Raw genomic sequence first — 27,086 nt, 5'->3', positions numbered from 1 at the left:
GAAAATAATGGTGTAAATTGAATTGGATCCTAACCAGGGTCTTAAATATGAATTGTTGTTTGTAGAACCGTCATTATCGGAGGCTTTCCTGTACTGTATTTGTACAGTATTCTTGTCTGAATGATGTTTTGGCAGATTTGTCTCTCACTAACTTCATTCACTTTCAAAATAAGTAACCATAGATCTCATCTGCTTTTAATTGTTCATTTTGTTGAATGAACTTGGCTAAAATATAATACAAAATCTTGAGTTTTTTAATGATCAGAAGTTTATCAATGGAGAAGTTCCAAATATATCATATGGGTTTTCTGTAGTGACTATTTTCTGAGGATGTTCTTCAGTCGGATTTGTACATAAGTCGGAACACATGCTATGTGCATACTATACTTACAGAACAATGTTTAAAATCCCACTAAATCATAGCCTAAGTCTTTATATACTATATACAGTAAAACCTCGATAAATCGACCCTCGATTAACTGACTTTCGAATTAACCGTCAATCCCGAACTCCTAAAAAAAATTTTTTTTTTTTTTATATACAGTTGTACCCCACTTAACGCGGTCAATAAAACCCAGAGGGTACCGCGTTAAGTGAACAACAGAACATATGGGATTAATTCCAATAGAAACCGGCCAGACCCCCAAACTCCACTTTTTGACGACACATAACTATGTTGTAGTAAAAATAACATCTTAATTTTATGATGGTACATGCACACAATTAATACTTAAGAGAAATAGAGAAATACAGTCGCCAAGTTAATGTCCATTCAAATAATGGACTCAACTCCCTCCCCCTCTTCTCACACTACACTGCTGGCTCTTCCCTCTCTGAGAAATTTTTGGGGGAAAACCACTAAATTTTTAATAAATAATACCTCAAACTAAAGTTAGGATAATACAATTGACATTGCTGGATTCATATAATAGGGAATATTTTGAATATAAATGTCATATATTTTGCACAAAAGAATAACATATTTACTCAGAGAAAACATTTTATCTAAAATTTGTATGTCTAATGCAAAATATATGATGTTTATATTCAAAATGATCACCAAATTGTAAGAATTCCAGCAATGTAAATTATATTCTGGCCGGGTAATTTGTATGCATTTTATGAGCTAAAACAAATATCTTCAGTTAATAAAAAAAAAAATATTCTTCACGACACTATCTGTCAATCAAAGTACCCCACCTTGCCTCCCCCCCTCTTCCAACCGCGCGGTCAGTCCCAACCCTCCCCCCACCCCCCCACCAATCCTCCCTTCAAGAGAAAGGTTGGGTGAAAAAAATAAATTTTAACATTTTGTATTAAATAATACCTCAGATTAAAGTTAGGATAATATAATTGACATTGCTGGATTCCTTGTAAGACCAGGAATATTTTGAATATAAATGTCATATATTTTGCACAAAAGAGAACATATCTACTCAGAGTAAACATTTTATCTAAAATTTGTATGTCTAATGCAAAATCTATGATGTTTATATTCAAAATGATCATCAAATTATAAGAATTCCAGCAATGTAAATTATATTCTGACCGGGTAATTTGTATGAATTTTATGAGCTAAAACAAATATCTTCAGTTAATAAAAAAAAATATATTCTTCACAGGGTAACAGATGGTCGGTCGGTCCCTCCCTCCCCCCCACCCCCCACCAACCGTCCCAAGGAGATGTGTGGGAAAACCAGAATATTTAACTTTTTAGTAATAAATAATACCTCAAACTAAAGTTAGGATAATATAATTGACATTGCTGGATTCCTTGTAAGACCAGGAATATTTTGAATACAAATGTCATATATTTTGCATAAAAAATAACATATTTACTCAGAATAAACATTATATCTAAAATTTGTATGTCTAATGCAAAATCTATGATGTTTATATTCAAAATGATCATCATATTGTAAGAATTCCAGCAATGTAAATTATATTCTGGCCTGGTAATTTGTATGAATTTATGAGCTAAAACCGGCAGGGTGGCGGTTGGGGCAAATCTAAAGAAATAGCTTCTCGAGCTGGACACTCACCGCGTATATGTGGAAAAAATCCGTGTTAAGTGAAAGTTCGCTTCTGGCGAGCACCATGAAAAAACTGGCGTTAAGTGAAACCGCGTTAGGCGAGTAATACTGTACAGGGATTAGCCTACCGGGCATAGGTCACTGACCCACGCCGGGCCTGGGGGACAATAATGTAATAATATTAATAATGATAATGACAATAATAATAATAATAATAGTAATGAAGAACCATAAATACAGTCGACCCTCGTTAATTCGGACTAATAGGGGGGGAAGGGTGTCCGTTTTAGCCGATTGTCCGAATTAACCGATTTAGGGGTTAATATTGCATTATATTTCAAAGTCATTGTTTTCGTCACGATTTTATCCCACTTTCCACTGTAATACGTATGTAATTTCAGTAAAAATATTAAATTTCCGTGAATGTATTATATCAAGCACAGTATGAATAGAATACCATTGTAATATAACAGTATTTTAACCGAAAACTATAAAAAAACGAATAACATCTCAAGAACATCGGAAGCTTAGGTAAAGTCTTTTGTTTTCGTCATGTATTTTATCCTATTTTACATTGAAATACATCACGTTTCAGCAAAACTACTATTTATTTCCGAGAATATATTCATTCAGGCGCAGTTTAGGTAAAATATACGTGTGATGTAACAGTTTTTTAACTGAAAACGATTCGAAAAACACGTACCCTCTAGCCCTGTTCAAGGAGAGGACTGGGAGAAGCTGTTTGGTGCTGCAGACGATGACAAGGAAAATGATTTGGATGATTTTAATGAAAATATTCAGAAATATGGTATCGTAGTATTTATTCAAGTCAATTAGGATAGAATATTATTGTAATACAACAGTTTTTTAACTGAAAACCAATCGAAAAGCGATTACGGTAACATCTTTTGAACGAAAGAAAGCGAAAGTCATTGTTTTCGTCACGATTTTATCCCACTTTCCACTGTAATACGTACGTCATTTCAGCAAAAATATTACATTTCCGTGAATGCATTATATCAAGCACAGTATGAATAGAATACCATTGTAATATAACAGTATTTTAACCAAAAACTATAAAAAAAACGAGTAACTTCTCTTGAACATCGGAAGGTTAGGTAAAATCTTTTGTTTTCGTCATGTATTTTATCCTATTTTACATTAAAATACATCACGTTTCAGCAAAACTACTATTTATTTCCGAGAATATATTCATTCAGGCACAGTTAAGGTAAAATATACATGTGATGTAACAGTTTTTTAACTGAAAACGATTCGAAAAACACGTGTACCGTCTAGCTGATACTCAACAGCTGGTGGTGCGTCATGTGTCGTTGTAAACAATAGGAGGTTGAAGTAGATTACCGGGTATTATATTAAGTGTGAAATATCAAAAAGGTTTTTATTACCGGTATTTTTTGTAGATCAATGAGAACTGTGATACCGTATATGATAAGTTAGCCTGTGCTAAGAACTTCAACATAGACTACTGAAAACACGTTGTAAGGTAATTTAGCCTATTGTAAGTTGGTGAGCTTCATTTGCTGAAGGAACTGCACAACTTTTCATTACTAATTGGTACATATTTTACGTTTCCATTGTTTACTGGCAGTAAATGGTAAATATTTTTCATGTCTGAAGCTAAAAGTTGCATCCCCCCCCCGCCACACTAGTGGTGGAGATGTTACATTTAACCAAAAAGATGCTGGTGTTTTATCCCAGCAGTGGGTGGACCAGCATTTTAGCTTAAGGTCCGCGTAGGTAATATTCCACAAATCTTTAAAAAAAAAAAAAAAAAAACAGTTTGTTCAGATTTTGTCCGAATTATCTGAAATCCGGATTAAAGGGGTCCGAATTAACGAGGGTCGACTGTATTGTAAATGCAAAAATGAAAAAAAAAATCAAGAGTGAGAAACAATATATGTATGTTGTGTTGTCAATAGTAAGAGAAGCAATTGAGACCCTGCAATTGTGGGTAAATGAGGTAGAAAGTCAGATGAGCAACCTGGGACTTGGTCACAATTTTTGTGATGACATATGTTCTTTGACTTTTCCATTTTTTATTCACGGTTTCTGTGCTGGTTCATATTTATTTACTAAAGTGGTTAATGTTTTAAAGCAAATTCTATTGAAATATGAATGGCAAATGAACAAAAATGAATAGAGGGACTTAAAATGAGGTAGGTTAGGGAAATGTAATTTGAAAATGTATGTTTTATTTCCGTAGTTTTTATGTACTATTAACCGACCTTTTCGATTATCCGTCGGCCCCTTCCCCCCATATGTGGTCGGTTAATCGAGGTTTTACTGTACATCTAAAATCACTTAATTTAAAACAAAAGAAGAAATAGAAAGACAAAATACAGCAATTGAAAGTAAAAAAATAAGTCATCAGGTAAATAAAAGACATTTATTGTAATGCTTTTTCAATTTATGGAATAGCTAATGCGTTTGCTATTCTGTATGCGCAGACACTGCTTTTGAGCTGTGCGTATGGAACATTCAGAGGGAAGAGCTAATACCTTGATCAGGCGTTAGTCTTGAACAGCGACCAAGCGGCCCGAATAGCTAACAAGCAATCAGGGAGTTTCTCTCACGTACACACTGTGTAAATATGCGGATCATGGCCGCTTATGGAGAATATTTTGATTAATATTGAAGAGTTGTGGGCATGTAAGACAATAAAAAACTGGGATATAATAATAAAAATAATTATATATACCTGTATTGTAGTATATTGGATAGGACCTAAAGCAAAGCGCATGGCGTGAAAGAATTGAAAAGGATTTCGCCTAGTTGAAACCTGATTTGGCTCCACCCATTTTTACGTGGGTGCTGTCGGATTTCAATAGTCTCTGGTGAATTTTGAGTAAAATATTGCTAATTCCTTAAATATGATTAAAACTTTAACATCATTACTCATAAGATACTTAAAATAAGTGTGAACAAATTGATTAAAGTTCTGTAAAAGCAAAAATTATTACTTAAAATGAACCTGAAATTCGTCATATTGCGTGTTTATTTATGCGACAGCTGTAAACAATGTAGCAGAGAGACAAGTGCATACGTAGTTTGGTTTAACGCTCTGGCCCGGAGTCTGGACCAACCACCTTTACAACGGGCCCGATTTTTGGTGTTATTCTTATTTATTGTTGACTGATAAATTTTTTCCCTTTTTTGTCTGTCTTTCCATACCGTATATCTCAGCCTACAAGGCGACAGGCTGTATAAGACGGCCCCCAAAATTTCCATTTAAAAAGTAGCTTTTGAGCACCTATTCGCTGTATAAGACCGGTACCCCAAATGTGACACTTACCATTGGGAGCTTACTGACCCAGTAGTCCTTTACCAACCATCCCATTGACCAGTGCTGTTTACACATCCTTGGTTTTTTAAAATAAGGCCAATTCACTTCAAGTAATGGCATCAAATGTTACTGGTTGGTGTAGTGTAAACACTAGTGACTCACTTAAAATATTCTTCACATGGTAACAGATGGTCGGTCTGTCCCTCCCTCCCCCCCACCCCCCACCAACCGTCCCACCAGTGTGTGGGAAAACCAGAATATTTACCTTTTTAGTAATAAATAATACCTCAAACTAAAGTTAGGATAATATAATTGACATTGCTGGATTCCTTGTAAGCCCAGGAATATTTTGAATACAAATGTCATATATTTTGCACAAAAAATAACATATTTACTCAGAGTAAACATTATATCTAAAATTTGTATGTCTAATGCAAAATCTATGATGTTTATATTCAAAATGATCATCATATTGTAAGAATTCCAGCAATGTAAATTATATTCTGGCTGGGTAATTTGTATGAATTTTATGAGCTAAAACAGGCAGTCAGGCAGGGTGGCGGGTGGGGCGAATCTAAAAATAGCTCTCGAGCTGGACACTCACCGCGTATACGTGGAAAAAACCCACGTTAAGTGAAAGTTCAGCTCTGGCGAGGCACCGCGTATACGGTAAAACGCGCTAAGTGAAACCGCGTTAAGCGGGGTAATACTGTATACAGTCGGCCCTTCATATACGTGGGTTTAGCATTCACGGATTCGCAAATATGCGGATTGCCCCTACGGAGGAATATTCTGTACATTGAAGTAATTGAAGTACAATCAAATCGAGCACCATTCAACTCGCGCGCGGCACCGAACACGGGACACCGCCTGCTCCCGCAACCTCACACACACGCATAGCTCTCCCTCACTCAGTCAGTCTCGCTGTAACCACACTTGTGTTGACATCAGCATTGTAGTTGCAAAAATATTACATTTCCGTGAATGTATTATATCAAGCACAGTATGAATAGAATATCACTAATGTAAGAGTATTTTAACCGAAAACTACTAAAAAAACGAGTAACATCTCTTGAACATCGGAAGGTTAGGCAAAGTCTCTTGTTTTCGTCATGTATTTTATCCTAATTTACATTGAAATACATCACGTTTCAGCAAAAGTACTATTTATTTCTGAGAATATGGAAATGTAATATTTTGCTGAAATGACGTACGTATTACAGTGGAAAGTGACGAAAGCAATGACTCGCTTTCTTTCGCTCAAAAGATGTTACCGTAATCGCTTTTCGAATGGTTTTCAGTTAAAAAACTGTTGTATTACAATAATATTCTATCCTAATTCACTTGTGATGCAACAGTTTTTTAACTGAAAACCATTCAAAAAGCGATTACGGTAACATCTTTTGAACGAAAGAAAGCGAAAGTCATTGTTTTTGTCACGATTTTATCCCAAATTCCACTGTAATACTTACGTCATTTCAGCAAAAATATTTCATTTCTGTGAATGTAGTATATCAAGCACAGTATGAATATAATATCATTGTAATATAACAGTATTTTAACCGAAAACTATTAAAAAAACGAGTAACATCTCTTGAACATTGGAAGGTTAGGTGAAGTCTTTTGTTTTCGTCATGTATTTTATCCTATTTTACATTGAAATACATCACGTTTCAGCAAAATTACTATTTATTTCCAGGAATATATTCATTCAGGCGCAGTTTAGGTAAAATATAAGTGTGATGTAACATTTTTTTAATTGAAAACGATTCGAAAGAACGTACCCTCTAGCCCTGTTCAAGGAGAGGACTGGGAGAAGCTGTTTGATGCTGCCGATGGCAAGGAAAATGATTTGGATGGATTTTAATGAAAATATTCAGAAATATGGTATCGTAGTATTTATTCAAGTCAATTAGGATAGAATATTATTGTAATACAACAGTAGTGACGATGTGGAGGAGGCGGAGGGATAGAGCGGGGAGGAGGTGACTGGCGGGAGCAGGGACGAGTGGAGATGCCAGCCAGTACATTACGGGTGTATTAATTGTTTTATAGCTATTTTTGCATTTTAATGTTAAATACTGTACATTACGTTTCAACAAAACTACCATTTATTTCTGAGAACATGGAAATGTAATATTTTTGCTGAAATGATGTACGTATTACAGTGGAAAGTGACGAAAGCAATGACTTTCGCTTTCTTTCGTTCAAAAGATGTTACCGTAATCGCTTTTTGAATGGTTTTCAGTTGTGGGATTATAAGGCTAGTGATAGGATAGAATATTATTGTAATAGAGTACGAGTACAACAGTTTTTTAACTGAAAACCATTCGAAAAGCGATTACTGTAGAATAATTTGAACAACGAAAGAAAGCGAAAGTCTTTCGTCATGATTTTATCCCACTTCCCACTATAATATGTAGTCATTCCAGCAAAAATATTACATTTCCATATTTATTTCCGAGAATATATTCATTCAGTCACAGTTAAGGTAAAATATTCTTGTGATGTAATATTTTAATGAAAATCCAGTATCGTAGTTTTCTCTTGTTTCAAATTTAATTAACAAAGATTGATGTTTCAAATGTAATGAACAAAAATTTATGTCCAGTATCTATAAATTAACTTTAATAAATGAATACTTTGTTTTACATCGTCCTGTGCTACCATACCATGGATTTGGCTACTTTGGGCTCGCAAGAGATCTGCCCTGGCAACTGTACCGACACTCACAGCTGGTGGTGTGTTGGTGCATCGTTTCCATTGTTTACTGGTAGTTACTGGTAAATATTTTTCAACCTAACAAAACTATTACCCATTTAGAGGTCGACCCCCAATTTTTGCCAAATAATTTGGTCTTAAAAACTCGAACTACACACAGGTATATACGGTAAATAAGGACATGGGGGGCCAGGGATTTTTTAGGGGAGGGGGGGCAGCAATAGTACACAGATTTTTAACATTCACGGGTATCTCTGTTACCTAACCCCGCGAATGTTAAGGACCCACTGTACCCTGTGTGTGTGTGTGTGTGTGTGTGTGTGTGTGTGTGTGTGTGTGTGTGTACACTTTTTATCGAATCACCTGGAGTCTCCCAAAATGTCAGTTTTTTCTTCTATGTTCTTAAGATGTCTGCGTATTTGTGACTCTGAATTTATTGACGATGAATTGAAACACATTCGTTCCATTGCACAGAAACTCGGGTACCCTTCTGTGTTTGTTGATCGTTGTTTTAAAAGGGCTAAAAAATCCTTTCATTCCTCTCAAACCAGACAAGTTCCTACACTTAAGAATATTTTGACTCTGCCCTATCGTAATGAACTTGTCTCGTTTGTTCGGTCCCTCAAGCTTTTAAATATTAATGTTGTTTTCAAGTATGACTCTACCATTACCAATATGTTAATAAGGAATTGCCCAAGTTTGAATGTAAATGGAAGTGTTTATTGTATTCCATGTAGCAAATGTAATTGTAATTATGTAGGACAAACAGGAAAAACACTGCAGCTCAGAATCAAACAACATAAGTATAATATCAGAACTGCATCTGAAAGCAGTGCCTTGTTCGTTCATGTTAGGAATAATAATCACCCCATTGCTTGGGAAAAAAGCTTAGAAGTATGCAAATCATCTTGTGTCACAGAAAGACTTCTGGTTGAAGCTAGTTTGATTAAGGAATTAAAATCAATAAACCTTAGTGATGGTCAGTTCAAAACTGATAATATGTTACATAAATTTATTTGTCAGTGGCCCAAGGTTAAAAATGCTTTGAAAACCTTTGATCTAGATGTAGGATAGTTATTTTGTGGGTCCTTTTTTCTGACCTGACCTGGTTAGTCACGTCACCACCCTTCTCTTAAGCTCCTCTACGTGTGTGTTGGTGTGTGGATTAGTGGATGTCATCATTATGACCTGACCTCCTGTTTTTAAGGTCACCCTGTATATTTAAGCCTCTCTCTGTCCATGTAATCTAGTTGCCTCTGAAGATGTCTTGAATAAAGACGAAAGCTAAGGTACTCCGTTGTTTCCATTTTCCCGTGTGATTTTATCAAGATTTATCTTATCCACGTTTTCATTGTGGATTTACATGAAATATATATATATATATAGATAGATAGATAGATAGATAGATAGATACATACATACATACATACAGGTTGTACCTCTCTAGTCCGGCAACCTCGGGACCTGACCGGTGCCGGACCATGGAAATTACCGTACAATGGAAATTCACCCTTTTCCTGGATAGATAGTGACTTGTGCTTATGCTTGGAAGCACTAGCACCACTTTCTCTGCATCATGGTCTCTTTGAAGACATATTGAAGGGTTAAATATCGTATAGTAGCTTCTCAAATTTCGCGAGTTTTTAATTCTTAACGTATTTTATTGGAACACACAAAAAAATAAATAAATAAAAATTTTGACGGCGGAAACTTGAATTTCGACGGGTTTGAATGGCCCGCCAACGTGCAGACAACGTGCATAATCATGTAAACAGCGTCATTTCTCTTCTGTACAAAAGATTCATTATTGTTTATTACTCAATGTCTTTTTTATTGAATTAATGTTTATGTGTGCAAAATGAGCAATACAATTCATTAATAATACGTAGAATATTAAAACACACGAGGAAATGACACAGCATTGTTTTCGTTGATTACAAAACCAGTGATTGACTGGTTCTACATATAATACTGAAGAAAATAAGACCTTGGTTGTAGCTGTAGTAAAATTAATATGATTGTTTTAAGTAATGTTATTTAATGTTAATAAATGGAACAATAGAAGTAGCTAACGATAATGGTAAAGAAAAAAAGAGAGATCGCATATGTAAGTGCGCACACGTGAAAACATATCTTCATTACATTACATAAGAATATGAAAGCAACACTTATTTACTGTTCATGTATATTTTAATTAATGTTTCTGAATTTGTTTTGATTGAATTAATGTTTGTGTGTGCAAAATTAACAATACACTTTAGTAATAATACGTGGAATATTAGAGGAGACGAGACGGCTGCCGGCATTGTTTATGTTAAAGCTTACGAAATCAGTGACTGATTGGTTCTACATATAAAACTGAAGAAAATAAGACCCTGATTTTAGCTGTAGTAAAATTAATGTAAAAAAATTAATATGGTTGTTTGAAGTACCTGTAATGTTATTTAATGTTAATAAATGGAACAATATAAGTTACTAACCATTAATGGTAAAAAAAGAAATCTTGCCAGTATGTAAACAAGACATGTGAAAACATATCGTCATTACTCTAGATAAGAATATGAAAGCAACACATATTTACTGCTCATATATATTGAAGGGCTATATGTTGTACTCTATAGACAAGCAGAGAAAGATAGAGAGAGAGAGCCGAACTGCCGGATGTAAACAAACCTTAATTTTTCCGTGGCTTTGTTTTTTTTTTTTTTTTATGATTACCCACCCGGCATAGGTCACTAACCCACATTAGCCTGAGGCAAAAATTTAATACTTTGTAATAATAATAATAATTCAGATAAGAAAAAAAAAGCTGCCTATCTACCTATTGGACAAACTAAAATCGTTCCGACCACAGAATGCCGGACTAGAGAGGAATAACCTGATATATGTAACCGTCGAATTTACTGGACTTTTAATTTCTCATTTGACTTGGGGTTTATTAAAGATTATTAGATGGTAATTGCAGGAAACGCCTTTGGAGAAAAATCCCGAACCAGTACAAGAACACTTAAATCTACTAAACAAAATGAATTGTCCGCTGACCTGTGGAAGGATAGAAGTCTGTGACTGGGATGAATGAGACACACTGTAAAATTCTACACTTATATTCCTCCAACACTACAAACACAACCAAATAATGGTACAAATATGCTCACTTAACCTGAACTTAAAATACTACTCTGGGAATAAAAGTTATACATGATGTTGAAATTATTAGAAACTCAGGCAATGCCTCATTAGAGGATAATAAGTTTAAAGTATTAAGAAATGTTGTTGCAAATATGAACCAGGCCTTAAGGGCTTTCAAGAAAATATCAATCACTGAGAAATGGTATTAAAAAATAAGAAATTAATAACTCTACATGAATAGGCCTAAGGGCAATTCACCAAAATGGTATGAGAAAATGGTATAAAAATCAGAGTTTATTAACTCCACCCTGAATAGGCATTCAGGGCGCCAACAAAATTATATTACCCCAACAGATACAAACTTCCTAACCTAACTTAAACACTGATCTGGGGATCAGAGGTTATACCTGAGATCGAGATTATAAAGAAATATTAAATGCACACAGCATACATTAGTAACTGAAAATATTAATAACTATACACAAAATTATTGTCACTATTATTAAGAAGTTACTGAGTCCACTAAACCCGTGAACCATGCCCCTAACCTAACACACACACAGATTCCACCTGCACTCTGTAGTCGTTTTAGGTACAAACCAACAGCACCCTTAGTTTAAGGCCCAAATCAGCTTTTCTCCACCTTTGGAAAGTGTACTTAAACTCTACTGACTCTTGGCCCCAGTGTGCAATCCTGATCACTCGGTTGGCTTCACTTTACCCCCAGTACATCCATGAAGCGGAAGGAGTGAGCCAATCAGACCTTTGTACAGTTGAGAGAAGCTTTAGCTTCCGTTAGCAAAAAGGGTTTCACTAAGCTGCTTGAGATATGTGGTATTGTGAGCGAGGTAGAGGAGAGCTGATGACCTCAACGATCGTCTCCGGCGCTAGCTGGGCACCCAGACGCTAGATTCACTCAAGAGATCCTTTGATACCCCGCTAAACAGTGACAGACCTACACTGATCGGTCCAACGGCATAATCGCCAACCCTCAATCATCAACGCAGTCAATCTTCGCAGTCATCATTCTCGCAGTCAAGGGTTCTGACGAACCCTGAAATTAACTCACTGTTAGCTCTTGATAACTCTATCACTGCCCTATCTAACCCTATCTGAGATCGAATGAGACTTACTTGTTATACTGCAATAGCACAACACAGGTGACTAGGCCACGCGGACTATTTCCTGTGACGGACGCAGGGACATCATGTTGGTCCGATGCTACAGGACTGAGGACTAGCCAGCCTCGCGGTCCTTCAAAGGCGTTAGGTTAGGCTTACGTGACATATTTTCCGCCTAACTAATAACTTTGGGACACCCGAACATTATTCAGACTGATAAACGATCCATTACTTATAATTTAATGACTGATATTTAGTTTCATAATGCCTCCATATTAATTTGGTAAATTACTTTTAGTATCACATAGGCCTAGTTCACAAACTCTCGCCATTTGCAGAGCGCCGGTCTTCCTCGGACGACCTTGAACTCAGTCTCCAATGTGCCGCGTTTGAAATTACACTGAAATTTCTGAATATTACACCCCTTTAAAAAAGACAGCACTGTCCTCATGTGCTGAGAAAACATGCATCTGACCCCGAAAAAATTTTTTTCTAAGAAACTGCATCTCACCCCTTAACTGCTAAATGCAGCACCGTCTTCTCTCTCCCCTCTCTCCCGCTAAAATAAATATATATATATATATATATATATATATATATATATATATATATATATATATATATATATATATATATATATATATATATATATATATATATATATATATATATATATATATATATATATACATACATACATACATACATACATACATACATATATATATATGCTGATAACCTAGTCTGTACTCACCCCTGAAGATGTGAATTACAGTAAAGCTTTTGGGAACTTCTGTTTTTCTTTCCTTGTGGTTATCAGCATATACCTAGATCACGCGCACCTACAGTGATTTACTTGTGGTTATCAGCATATATAAATGTAGAATTTCACTTAACGCGTCAATTGAACCCAGAGGGTCCTGCTATGAACAACAACAGAACATGGGATTAATTCCAATAGAAACCGCCCGACCCCCAAACTCCACTTTTGAAGGCACATACCTATGTTGTAGTAAAAATAACATCTTAATTTATGATGGTACATGCACACAATTAATACTTAAGAGAAATAGAGAAATACAGTCGCCAAGTTAATGTCCATTCAAATAATGGACTCAACCTTGCCTCTTCCAACCGCCGTCAGTCCCAACCTCCCCCCACCCCACCAATCCTTCCAGGGTTTTTAACATTTAGTATTAAATAATACCTCAGATTAAAGTTAGATAATATAATTGACATTGCTGGATTCCTTGAAGACTAGGAATATTTTGAATATAAATGTCATATATTTTGCACAAAAGATAACATAGTTAATTTGAGAAAAATTTTTATCTAAAAATTTGTATGTCTAATGCAAAAATATGATGTTTATATTCAAAATGATCATCAAATTATAAGAATTCCAGCAATGTAAATTACATTCAGACCGGTAATTTGTATGAATTTTATGAGCTAAAACAAATATCTTCAGTTAATAAAAAAAAATAATTCTTCACAGGGTAACAGATGGTCGGTCCGGCCCCTCCTCCTCACCCCCCACCAACCGGCCCCAAGGAGATGTGTGATAACCACTAAATTTTAATAAATAATACCTCAAACTAAAGTTAGAATAATATAATTGACATTGCTGGATTCTTGTAAGACCAGGAATATTTTGAATATAAATGTCATATATTTTGCACAAAAGATAACATAGTTAATTTGAGAAAAATTTTTATCTAAAATTTGTATGTCTAATGCAAAAATATGATGTTTATATCAAAATGATCATCAAATTATAAGAATTCCAGCAATGTAAATTATATTCAGACCCGTAATTTGTATGAATTTTATGAGCTAAAACAAATATCTTCAGTTAATAAAAAAAAAAATTCTTCACAGGGTAACAGATGGTCGGTCGGTCCCTCCTCCCCACCCCCACCAACCGTCCCAAGGAGATGTGTGATAACCACTAAATTTTAATAAATAATACCTCAAACTAAAGTTAGATAATATAATTGACATTGCTGGATTCCTTGTAAGACGAGAATATTTTGAATATAATGTCATATATTTTGCACAAAAGATAACATAGTTAATTTGGAGAAAAATTTGTATCTAAAATTTGTATGTTTAATGCAAAATATGATGTTTATATTCAAAATGATCACCAAATTATAAGAATTCCAGCAATGTAAATTATATTCTGGCCGGTAATTTGTATGAATTTATGAGCTAAAACAGGCAGTCAGGCAGGGTGGGCAAATCTAAAAATAGCATCTCGAGCGGACACACCTCACAGCGATATGTGGAAAAAACTGCAGTTAAGTGAAAGTTCAGCTTGGCGAGGCACATGATATGATAAACGCGTAAGTGAAACCACGTTAGGCGGGTAATACTGTGTGAGTATATATATATATATATATATATATATATATATATATATATATATATATATATATATATATATATATATATATATATATATATATATATATATATATATATATATATATATATATATATATATATATATATAATAATCCAAATCAAATAATGTTATTAACAACTGAATTATGGGTGAATGTGTTATTCACTGATTCTCTTTTTTTCTCCACTCCATTCTAAATCCCATCATCATCATCATCCAGAGCCTCTTACATACACACCTCAAAGTAAGTGAACTTTTCTACCATTTTGTTGAATTTAGAAATTTTTGTGAGCTGGAACCATTACCCAAAAACCCATTGAAACAATGGTTTCGTTAACGAATTTTTTCTAACGAATCCAACTTTCTGGAACGGATTAGTTCTAACGAGGGGTCACTGTATATATATATATATATATATATATATATATATATATATATATATATATATATATATATATATATATATATATATATATATATATATATATATATATATATATATATATATATATATATATATATATATATATATATATATATATATATATATATATATATATATATATATATTATTATATAACAATAACAATAACAATAATAGTGTCTCGGTTAACGAACTCAATCCGTTCCAGAAGGTCGTTCGTTAACCGAAACGTTCGTTAACCGAAACCATTGTTTCAATGGGTTTTTGGGTAATTGGTTCCAGCTCACCGAAAATTTCCTAAATTCAACAAAAATGGTAGAAAGTTCACTTACTTTGAGGTGTGTATGTAGAAGGCTCCTGGATGATGATGATGATGATGGGATTTAGAATGGGGGTGGAGGAGAAGGAAGAAGAGAAGGTATTGGGGTGGAAGAGAAGTCACCCCATGGTGCCATTTCACCCATAAAATTTTAGCTCTCTGGTTTAATTCAAGATTATTTTCTTTAAATCAACACTGCACTGCATTATATATTGTCAATATATAAAATATATTTCAAAATGACCAATAATTTGCTTGGAAACACAGAAAAAAAGCGTTTAGTTGAAGAGAGTCTCAAGCAAGATGTTACCTCCAGTGAAAACAGAGAGAGACTGACGCCTGTTTGCTGTGTTAAGAGGCTGGATGCCGCGCATTAAACTAGTCACTTTACCTTCAATTTTGTTCAATAATTGTTAAAATGACTAAAAAATTGAATATTAAACTTTTAAAATTATTGAATAGTATAAACTTCTTGATATTTACAAAAATAGTAAGGAATTTAAGCCCTAGAACCGATTAATGTATTGGCGGACTGATACTAAAGCTGGTTGCCCGGTCAGTGCAAGCGAAAACATGTTGAGGTCGGTTCGTAAGAAGTTCGTTAAGCGAATTTTTTTTCGTTAACCGAATTGAAGATCCTTATGGAAGGCAGTTCGTTAATCGAAATTACGTTAACCGAGGTGTTCGTTAAACGAGGGGTCACTGTATATATATATATATATACTGTACTGTATACAGATTGTGTATACTGTATATTGATTTTTATACCTGGTGTGTTCTTTATTTTTAGAATATAACTTTTATCTAAAGTCATCTAAAAATAGTACCAATTTATATAATTTTATTTTCATCATATTTCAGCTATTAATGGTGAAATAGCAGCATTGCGGTCAGAGAAGTTTGCTGCCATGGCAACACGTACAAGACATGAGTACCTGAAAGATTTAGCCCTCAACCACTCGTCTTCCACTGCCCTCGACACTTCCACTAAATTCTGTGAGTTTTATCTAAAACAAAGTGTAAGATCATCATTTATGGAAACTTTTCAGTAAGGGTAGAAAATTTTTGAGAAATTTGACTTAACTCTGTCTTATAATTGTGAGTTGAATGGTAGTATTCCATGACAAAATCTGATGTCATGAGGTTTGTGAACCACACATTCCACATCTGGATTTTAACTCAAATGATAATATCTCATTTAACTTCGAAACAGTATTTTCCACAACAAGCTTTATTTATGGGAAATGTGTGTTTATATCTCTATAAGTTTGTATAAAAAATCAGTTTCTGGAACTTTTTATTGGAATACATCAACCAATAAGGACTCAAACTTTTTTCCAGCACTAATGGGCTTCTCTCGTGGTGGCAAGAAGGAAAAGAAAGGAGTTAAGTACATTCCTGACGTCACAGTGCGTGGTGCCCTGTCATGGCCGCTCACTGTGCATGATGCAGCCCTTCAGCACACTGTAAGACTACTTATATTTTATTGTAATACAGGTTGACAACCTTTTATCTGAAATTGTGAAAACCGAAAAGCTCTAAAAACCGAAAGTTTTTTGTAGGGCATTTTTTTTTTTTTTTTAATTTTTTTTTTTTTTAAACAGGGATTAGCCCACCCGGGCATAAATCACTGACTCACATCGGGGCCTGGTGGGCGAAAATGTAATAGTAATAATAATTATTCATAGTACAGTAAATAAAAATTGTAATTAAAATACTGTACACCACAATAAAATAATAATTATAACAATAATAGTAATAATAAAATATAATAATAAAATTAATAATAATAATAATAATAATAATAATAATAATACCTGTACTGTAATACATACAGTACTGTGAAATCGAACATGACTTGGACCTGACGCTTTTGGGCGCTTGACAAACGTCGGGCAGCGGGTGAGTGAGGCGCCATGTGTCTCAGTGTTGCTACTACTGTAGTCACACATTTGTGTCTGCTGCTCTCATATTTTTATGTAATTTTGTTTAACTTCACTGAAAATGCCAAAAAGAGCTTCAGATACCCCTATGGGTTACAACGAGAAGAAAAGGAAGCGTCTCTCATTATCGATAGCACAGAAAGTGGAGTTATTACAGAAGCTTGATCGTGGTGTACCTGTGCGGCATCTTACTGAAGAATATGGTGTGGGAACTACCACCGTATATGACTTAAAGAAACAGAAAGACAAGTTGTTAAAGTTTTACACTGACAGTGATGACCCCTTAATAATGCAAAACAGAAAAACATTGCATAGGGCAAAAAATGAAGATCTTGACCGCGTGCTGATTGAGTGGATTCGACAACGAAGAACTGAAGGTATTCCACTGACTGGTTTGATGGTCATGAAACAAGGTAAAATACACCACGAAGAACTGAACATTGATGGTGAGTGTGAATATTCAGAAGGTTGGCTGCAGAAATTTAAGAAGCGTCATGGTATAAAATATCTGAAAATCTGTGGTGATAAAGCTTCTGCTGATCATGAAGCAGCTGAACATTACATTGACGAATTTGCCAAAATTATATCTGATGAAAACCTTAGTCGTGAACAAATTTACGATGCTGATGAAACAGCTCTGTACTGGCGCTATGTTCCTAGAAAAACGTTAACAACCGCTGATGAGAGAGCACCAACAGGTGTTAAGGATGCTAAGGACAGGTTGACTGTTCTTGAGTGTGCCAATGCTGCAGGCACACAAGTTAAAGTTGGCAGTGATTGGAAAAAGCCGACGACCAAGATGTATGAAAGGTGTACACAATTTACCTGTGCATTATTATGCCAACAAGAAAGCATGGGTAACCAGAGAAATATTTTCAGACTGGTTCAATAACCACTCCACGACCCCCTGATGGAGACACGATGACCCTCCCCATACTGGTCAGATATTATGTGTTAAAGGAATATGCTTCCTTACTTAGGCTTTTCTAAGCATTTGCCTACAGGTGAAATGTTAACCTACATCTATTGAGGATAAAATCTTTCACCTACAAATTGACAATAACACATTTGCTGTAATCAGACATATCTAGTTGCCTCAACAATTGCAACCCCAGTTGCAATTGGGGTTGCAATTTTAAATTCTGTGGCATTACTAAAAATAGTAAAGTTTCTGGTGCACTCTAAGATTAAGAGAGACAACGGAGGACTCAGGCGTCCTGATGTTACAGAATCGGACTCGTATGACGGGGGACCAAATAAAAAAGCATACAGTGGGGTATGCTGTAACGAACGGATCCTACTACGAATATTCCTATAACGAACGGTTTTACCTATAAAATTGAGAATGCTATAACGAACGCAACTCCTACAACAAACGCGGATGAATACGGGACTATTTCGCCTGGCGCATGAATATTGTTGTACCCCGACCCACAACAAGAGCGTCAGGCGCCATCTTTGTCTCATTGTGTAGCCAGTGCACCACTGTTATTGTTGAAATTTCGTCTTTTGATGTGGAAATTCGCGTTATTTGTATAACTATTTTGTTATACATGTATACAATTGTAACAATGAATCGTCCAAAGCGAATGAGAAAGCTAATAACCCTTGAAACTAATTAAGAAATTATAAAGAAACGTGAGAATGGAAGAAGCATTGCGAAACTTAGTGATGTATGGGATGGCTAAATCGACTATATGTACGATTTTGAAGAATAAAGAGGAGTTAAAAACTGTGCAAGTGGCTAAGGGAATCTTTAGACTTAGCAAAGCAAGGTGTAATGTGATTGAAGAGATGGAAAATTTACTCTTAGTGTGGATAAAGGAGAAAGAAATGGCAGGTGGTAACATTAGTGAAGCTATAATTTGTGAGAAGGCTAAACAATTGTTTGAGGACCTTAAAGCCAAGACTCCCAGTGGAAGTGATAGTGATGTGCCAGTGTTTAGGGGTACCTGCATGCTGAATAACACTAAGGTAAGATAAAATACTGTATTTTTTACATTTTCCACAGAATTTTTTCAGTGTTAAGTGGTTGTATTTGGGGGCCTGGAACGGATTAATCCTATAACGAACGAATGCTATAACGAACGAGGTTCTGGAACCAATTACGTTCGTTATAGCATACCCCACTGTAGCTACATGTTTTGTGGACTACAGTATTAAGCGTACCCTTTTCATCACTTTGTAATAAACCTAGCCTAGCCATGCCTATGTGTGTTTAAGATATTTACCATAACATTATATATATATTAAGTGGGTATAAATGGTCGTAAAATGGGAAACTTGGGTCTTGGGTGCCTGGAACTAATTAGAATAAATCCCATAGGTTCTGTACTTTCGTTATCAGCGGGGTCCCAATTAGGCGCGATAACCAAGGGATGACTGTATATACTTGTGACACTGGCCAGTTGCTTCTGGTGTTATGGTACAGGGGTACCAAGTGACAGCACTAGGATCCCACTTCCTCTATCAAGGAATAAACAATTAAAATTTAAATTGAAAAAAAAAAACCATTCAAATAAATTACAGTCAACCCTCGCTTTACGCGGTCCCACATTCCGCGTTTCCACGTTTACGCGGTACCCTGCCGAAACCGGAATGCTCACATTCCAAGGTGCGTGTACCCCTTTACGCGGAGTGCGGCGCGAGCAGGGTGCGCACAAGGTCGCCCAGTCATCAAAACATTACCGAGTTCTTCACCCGCCACCCACCACAGCCGGCCCAAGTCAGTGATAGTGATAATTATAGTGAGGATATGGACTTATATGGACTTTGTGGGGTTTGACAAAGAGGCCCTGCAAGCCTCTGTGGTGGATAGTGATACAATTGATACAAATGATACAGGTGAGGGCCAATAATCTGCCCTCTGCCTTGGAACCAACCCCCCATCCCCGTGTGCCCAGCCATATTTTCTACTAATGTAAGTGTTAAAAAACCTAATATTATTGATATTTCTCTTAATTATTAATTGTGTGTGCATACCATCATAAAATTAAGAAGTTATTTTTACTACAACGTAAGTATTGTGTCTGAAAAAGTGGAGTTTGGGGGTCGGCCCAGTCTCTATTTAAATTAATCCCATATGTTATGTTGTTCACTTTACGCGTTTCTCACTTTACGCGGCCCGCCGTGGGTTGAATTAACCGCGTAAAGTGAGGGTTCACTGTACTATCTTACAAGAATCCCTCCAATGTAAGTTATATTCACCCAGGTCGTTTGGGTGGAAAATTATGAGAAGAGCTTAGCCACTCTTATGTAATGATAAATAAACACGCAGGCAGGCCTTCAGCGCCAACTGTCAAATCTTATTATCTCAAATAAATAAACAAACAAACGCCAGACATTCTGTCACCTCTCCTCCCGCCCCCTCTTCCCACCCTGGTGATTTCTTTATGTTTATTTTATATAATATCTCAGACTATAGTTACGATAATATAATTTGCATTGCTGAAATCCTTGCAAGACAGAGATTAATTTGAATATAAACGTCATATATTTTGCTCAAGATGTAAAAAATGTAGTACATTAGTGTACAATACTGTAGTACATTTTATAAAAAATTTTCGACTGTATTTTTAGGTAGATTTACATAAATTTCTTCATTTATTTTCACCCATTTACATTCGCACACCATACTAAAATAAACGTAAATTAAATTAGTGCAAAGCTGGACTGCACATGTACTAATTTGATTACGGTACTAAAATTGTTATGTCTAGTGCGAATTACAACATGTTTATATTCAAATAAATCAGTATCTTACAAGAATCCCAGCTATGTTAATTATATTCACCCAGGTCATTTCACTGGATTTTTATAAGAGAGAAGCTTGTCACCTAAGAACTGATAAATATACACGCGTTAGACCTGGGCCTGTGCCAACTGTCAAACGTACTACCTCCCCTCCCCCCTCGCACCCTCTCTCTCCCCCATCTGCTCGGCGTTGCTGGAATCCTTGTAAAACAGTGAATAATTTTAATATAAACATCATGTATTTTGCACAAGAGATAAAAATTAATCACCTGTATCACATTACAGTAGTGATTTAAGAGTAAAAGTGTATATGTATGTATTTAGTATTCCACATACACATAAGTATAAATAAAAAGTTTATGTGGTGATCGGATATCGTCCATTTCGGTTAACGTCATGTTTCCAAGAACGTATCTAGGACGTTAACCGGCGCATGACTGTATATATATATATATATATATATATATATATATATATATATATATATATATATATATATATATATATATATATATATATATATATATATATATATATATATATATACACACAGTCATGGCGATTGCTGGGCTAAGCTGATCAGCGATAAATTCACACTGGAAAGAAACAGACACCTTAGCTTTAGTCTTTATTCAAGACATCTTCAGAGCAACTGAATTACATGGACAGAGAGAGCTTAAATATACAGAGGTGACCTGATATATATATATATATATATATATATATATATATATATATATATATATATATATATATATATATATATATATATATATATATATATATATATATATATATATATATATATATATATATATATATATATATATATATATATATATATATATATATATATACACACACACACACACACACACACACACACACACACACACACACACACACACACACACACACACACACACACACACACACACACACACACACACACACACACACACACACACACACACACACACACACACACACACACACACACACACACATATACAGTCTTGGCGGAATGTTAAGTCGCGATAGGGCCCGACTAACCAAGTTCTCGCAAAATAAGATCATATGTTGTGAAGCCTGTCCTGGGATGTAGATGTCAAAACCTTGGTTTGTTGGCAAGTGCTGACGGCAACTGAGAACACGCCACGGCTTGTAGTCAGTGCGCCTGGCTGCTGTGAGGGGAATATTTATTGTGCGGGTTCCCGCCGCCGTGGCCACGCTTTTGTCTAGTTTAAGGTGCATTAACTCGACATAGTGGCCATCAGAGATGTCCAGGAGGGTTACTACAAGAGACTATATTGCAGCAGTTATTGCAATGTGCTTAAACCATGTACTGAGAGATATCGCTCAGACTGGTGTGGCATTACGAGTTGTTCAAAATCTTGTCAAACGCTTCCGTGACCTTGAGAGAGGACGAGAGTTACCAGCTCCCATTACCTAAGTCTGGTAGGCTTAAATTATTGTCTCCACGACACTTAAGGTTTTCGACTGTCGGTCCAATCCTCACCACAGCACGTGAAGTGAAAGAGAGAACCCCCGCTTTTGAGTCAGTCTCGTTATGTTGTGTTCAACAAGCCCTGCACCGATGACCTGGGATTTAAGATTATGTTCAACCATAAACCCTCTGTTGACAAAGAGACAGACGGAAAATAGAGTGGAATTTTTGCAAGAAATATGAAGTGTGGGATTTAGAGACATGGAGGAGTGTATTATGGTCGGATGAGGCTACCTTTTCTGTGACTGGGAGTAATGGAGGGAGGGTGTACTGCCCCCCCCACTCAGACGCCAGACCTCCCACAGTACACTGTAAAGACTGTTAAGCACCCTGCCCCGCTTATGGTTTGGGCCTTTTACGATTATGGTGTTGGTGAACTAGTAACCTCCCTAAGAACCAGATAATGAATCAGTACAACTATCTTGAACTGCTCAGTGATTTTTACCTGAATCATTTGATAAAACCAAGGCAAGCTCTTTTTCATGCAGGACTGCGCCCCATGCCACACTGCTGTGCACACACAGTGGCTCAAAGATCTGAGGTACCTTTTTAATGACTGGCCTGGCAGTAGCCCAGATCTTAACCCACAGAAAAATTTGTGGTCCATTGTTACATCGCTCTGCGCGACGCTGACACATCATCAATCCTAAGCTAGAGGCAGCCATCAGGATACCCGCTAATTTGCCACCTGACCTCTTAAAACCTTGCTGACAGTGTTCCTCGGCTAAAAAGACTGTCTGAAGCGCAGAGGAAACACTACAAAGTATTAATTGAAGTGGTAAGTGTTACTTGACTTTATTTATATAACATAATCGTAAATATCAATATTTTTTCAGCACACGATCTAACATTCCGCGCAGATTGTATATACAGTAGTAAATTTACGCGGTCAATTGAACCCACAGGGTACCACGGAAAGTGAAAACCGCGTAAAGTGAACAACAGAACATATTGGATTAATTCCAATAGAGACTGGCCCGACCCCCAAACTCCACTTTTTCCGACACAATACCTATGTTGCAGTAAAAATAACATCTTAATTTTATGATGGTATGCTCACACAATAAATATTTAAGAGAAATACAGTCGCCAGGTTAATGTCCACTCAAATAATGGACTAAACTCCTCCCCTTTCCTAGCTCACTGGCTCCTACCTCTGAGAAATGTTTGGATGAAAACACTAGATTTTAACATATAGTAATATATAATACCTCAGACTAAAGTTTGGATAATATAATTGACATTTCTGGATTCCTTGCAGGTCAGAATATTTTGAATGTAAACTTCCTATATTTTGCACAAAAGATAAAATATTTGCTTTGTGTAAAACCAAATTATTACATTAGATCTAAAATTTGTATGTCTAATGCAAAATCCATGATGTTTATATTCAAATGATCATCATATTGCAAGAATTCCAGCAATGTAAATTATATTCTGGCCAGGTACTTGTATGAGTTATGAGCTAAAAAAAAAAAAAAAAAAATTATACTTCACCCCTGATATGAGTAGATGCACTTAGAAAGTGAAAGTCCTGTTCTGGCAAGGTACTGAATGAGAATGCATGGTATGCTATATCCAACGGATCTTACTAACGTAATATCCCTATAACTAACGGTTTTACATATAAAATTGAGAATGCTATAACCTTAAACTCCTAAATCTAAACATTATTATTTAAAAATTTTATTTATTTTTTAATAATTTATTGTTTTTTATTACAAGTATTAATGATATTCTTTATTTCAGGGTTTAGATGCATATTTATGTACTTTTTACAATTTTTACAATTTTATTATATTTTTCAGTGTTATGGTTGTATTTGGGGCTCAGAAAGGATTAACCCTATAACTAATCTAATGCTATAACTTAACAAGTGCTCAGAAACTAATTAGAGCCTGTTATAATATATATCACTATATATATATATATATATATATATATATATATATATATATATATATATATATATATATATATATATATATATATATATATATATATATATATATATATATATATAATACTGTATATCTGTTTTCAGGTGGACTGTGTAGTAGGCATCTCTATAGACTCTGTGGTGGTAGTTGAGGAGGCAACAGCTGCAGTCATCTTTGCTGCACCCTGCAAGAGTGTTATTGGTTGGACCATTAAGCCACTACAAGGGTAAGTTTCATATCCAGAGCATTTAATACAATCATGCTGTCTCCCACCAACCCCACTACCACACTACTACTACACCAGCCCCATTTCCTGCCACTACCACATCACTACTATATACCAAACCCCACTACCAAACCACTACTATACCAGCCCCCACTTCCAAGCCATTCCACCACCACTACAATAACTGCATACCACAGGTCAGCCCAGCATATGTGCACAGACTGGGAGCTGGATGCTGAAATGAGAAGTGTGTGTGTGTGCATGGGGGGTCATGGTGTATGTGTGGTGTGCACTGCAGGCACAAGTAGTGTGGAAGGTGTGTTGTTGCCTGAACACGCCAGTGCTTGGCCAAGCCAGGTAGTGTGATTTTGTATAAAACCACTAGATGACTATGCTTTTAGCCATTCACAGTGGATTTCCTGTTGAATGGGAACTGAGATAAGAACATTTAGTGCAGAAATTTACTCAGACGGAAGAGCTGCTGGCTTGTGTTATTGGGCACTAGGGAGTCATTTGCAGAAGCTACAAGTATATTAACTGTCAACACTTTATTGACCCATTATTATCTTTTGTTCACTGATAGTTAACATGTTAGCAGGACATGCCGGACAGTGTAGCAGGATACTGTACAGTGTTACTGTAAAATATATCATTATTTTAATTTATAAATCTGATGAAGTTTTAGTTATGCATAATTCTCCTGTCTGACAAGCCGAGAACCCCATAACTTATTGTTATTTAATTGTTTGTATCCATGGATGACCAATGGACTAATATTTGGCATTTACTATACTGTACTATGCTATACAATCCAGTACAGTAGAATTGTTAAAGAACTTGTCACTGTCTTGTTAGTAATAGCATAGTTCAGTCTTTACAATCTTTATATTTGTCAATCACAAAATGTTCTTATGACTTATAGCTGTCTTTTTACCAATCTCCATCAGGTTTAAGCATATTTTACCATCAAGGTGAATGCCTGCTAATTAACTGCCTGGAACACCTGGAAACGAAGCAGGAGAAGAAATTCTGGGTGAGGTGGTAGCCAGACTCACAGCTGTCACTCAGGGCTGAGACTCAAGTAAGATTATTCTACTAATATTTTACTCATGGTTGTACAGAACACACATACACACACACACACATGCATGCATGCACAGTCATGCACATGTACATACATGCACACATATACATGTGCACACACACAATTGTGTGTGTGAGTGTATTATATATACAGTACAAGTAATATCTCCGTTACCCGGAATCCCTCAAACCCAGAAATCTCCAATACCCCCTGTAACTGGAATTGAAATTTGCCCGGAAAATCATTCCCTAAGCCGGAATTATCCAAAAATTTCCAGGTTTGGGAAAAAAAATTCCTGGGTTGAAAATCAAGAGCATTTCTAAAAGTGTCTTGAATAAAGATGGAAGCTAAAGTATTTTGGGGGACCTGACCTGACTCAGTGTCATTTGGAGGTAGGGTGGGGGATTAGTGGTCTCATATTACTGACTTTCTGATAGAATGTCAGGTCACCCCTTGGGTGGAGTGATTAGTGGTCTCATGACCTGAAGATGTCTTGAATAAACTCAAACCTTAAATTAGGGAGATCATGATAAGTATAAGTAGCAAAGTTGTATCCCTTCAACATTATGTTACATAACATTTTAAAATATGGAGGAGAAAGCAGAGGTGTGGGTAATTAGAGATGGAGTGGAAAATGAATGTCCAAAACCAAAAGTTGAAATTTAACTCACAACTTCATGATCACGCCACCAAATTTGTCACACAAGACCCTCACTCCACATGTTTACTGTCTTAATTCCTTGTTGAGGGTGTGTGAGTGGTGTTGGGGTGTGTGTGTGGAGGGTGTGAGTGGTGTTGGGGTGTGTGTGTGTGGAGGTGTGTGGTGGTGTTGGGTGTGTGAGTGGTGTTGGGGTGTGTGTGGAGGGTGTGTGGTGTTGGGGTGTGTGTGGAGGTGTGGTGGTGTTGGGGTGTGTGTGTGGAGGGGTGTGTGGTGGTGTTTGGGGTGTGTGTGTGGAGGGGTGTGTGGGTGGTGTTGGGGTGTGTGTGTGTGGAGGTGTGTGAGTGGTGTTGGGGTGTGTGTGTGGAGGTGTGTGAGTGGTGTTGGGGTGTGTGGAGGGGTGTGTGAGTGGTGTTGGGTGTGTGTGTGTGGAGGGTGTGTGAGTGGTGTTAAGGTGTGTGTGTTTGTGGAGGTGGGGGTGATGTTGGGGCGTGGGTGTGGTTGTTGGAGG

The 27,086-nt window shown here is 36.0% G+C and overlaps 1 protein-coding gene across 1 annotated transcript in view; it reads left to right on the top strand.

The window, feature by feature from the left end:
- LOC121875091 (signal-induced proliferation-associated 1-like protein 1) overlaps positions 1 to 27,086 on the top strand; it is a 206,041-nt gene that overhangs the window by 91,592 nt on the left and 87,363 nt on the right. The window contains exons 9-12 of the mRNA XM_042379436.1: positions 16,326 to 16,460; positions 16,806 to 16,930; positions 24,712 to 24,833; positions 25,756 to 25,780. Of these exons, the coding sequence (XP_042235370.1) occupies positions 16,326 to 16,460; positions 16,806 to 16,930; positions 24,712 to 24,833; positions 25,756 to 25,780 (407 nt within the window). The remainder of the gene's footprint in view (positions 1 to 16,325; positions 16,461 to 16,805; positions 16,931 to 24,711; positions 24,834 to 25,755; positions 25,781 to 27,086) is intronic.

The sequence above is a fragment of the Homarus americanus genome, unplaced genomic scaffold (assembly GCF_018991925.1).
Source record: "Homarus americanus isolate GMGI-L3 unplaced genomic scaffold, GMGI_Hamer_2.0 scaffold36970, whole genome shotgun sequence".
Lineage (NCBI taxonomy): Eukaryota > Metazoa > Arthropoda > Malacostraca > Decapoda > Nephropidae > Homarus > Homarus americanus.
The sequence above is the reverse complement of the archived record's forward strand: the minus strand, read 5'-3'. Positions and strand labels throughout refer to the sequence as shown.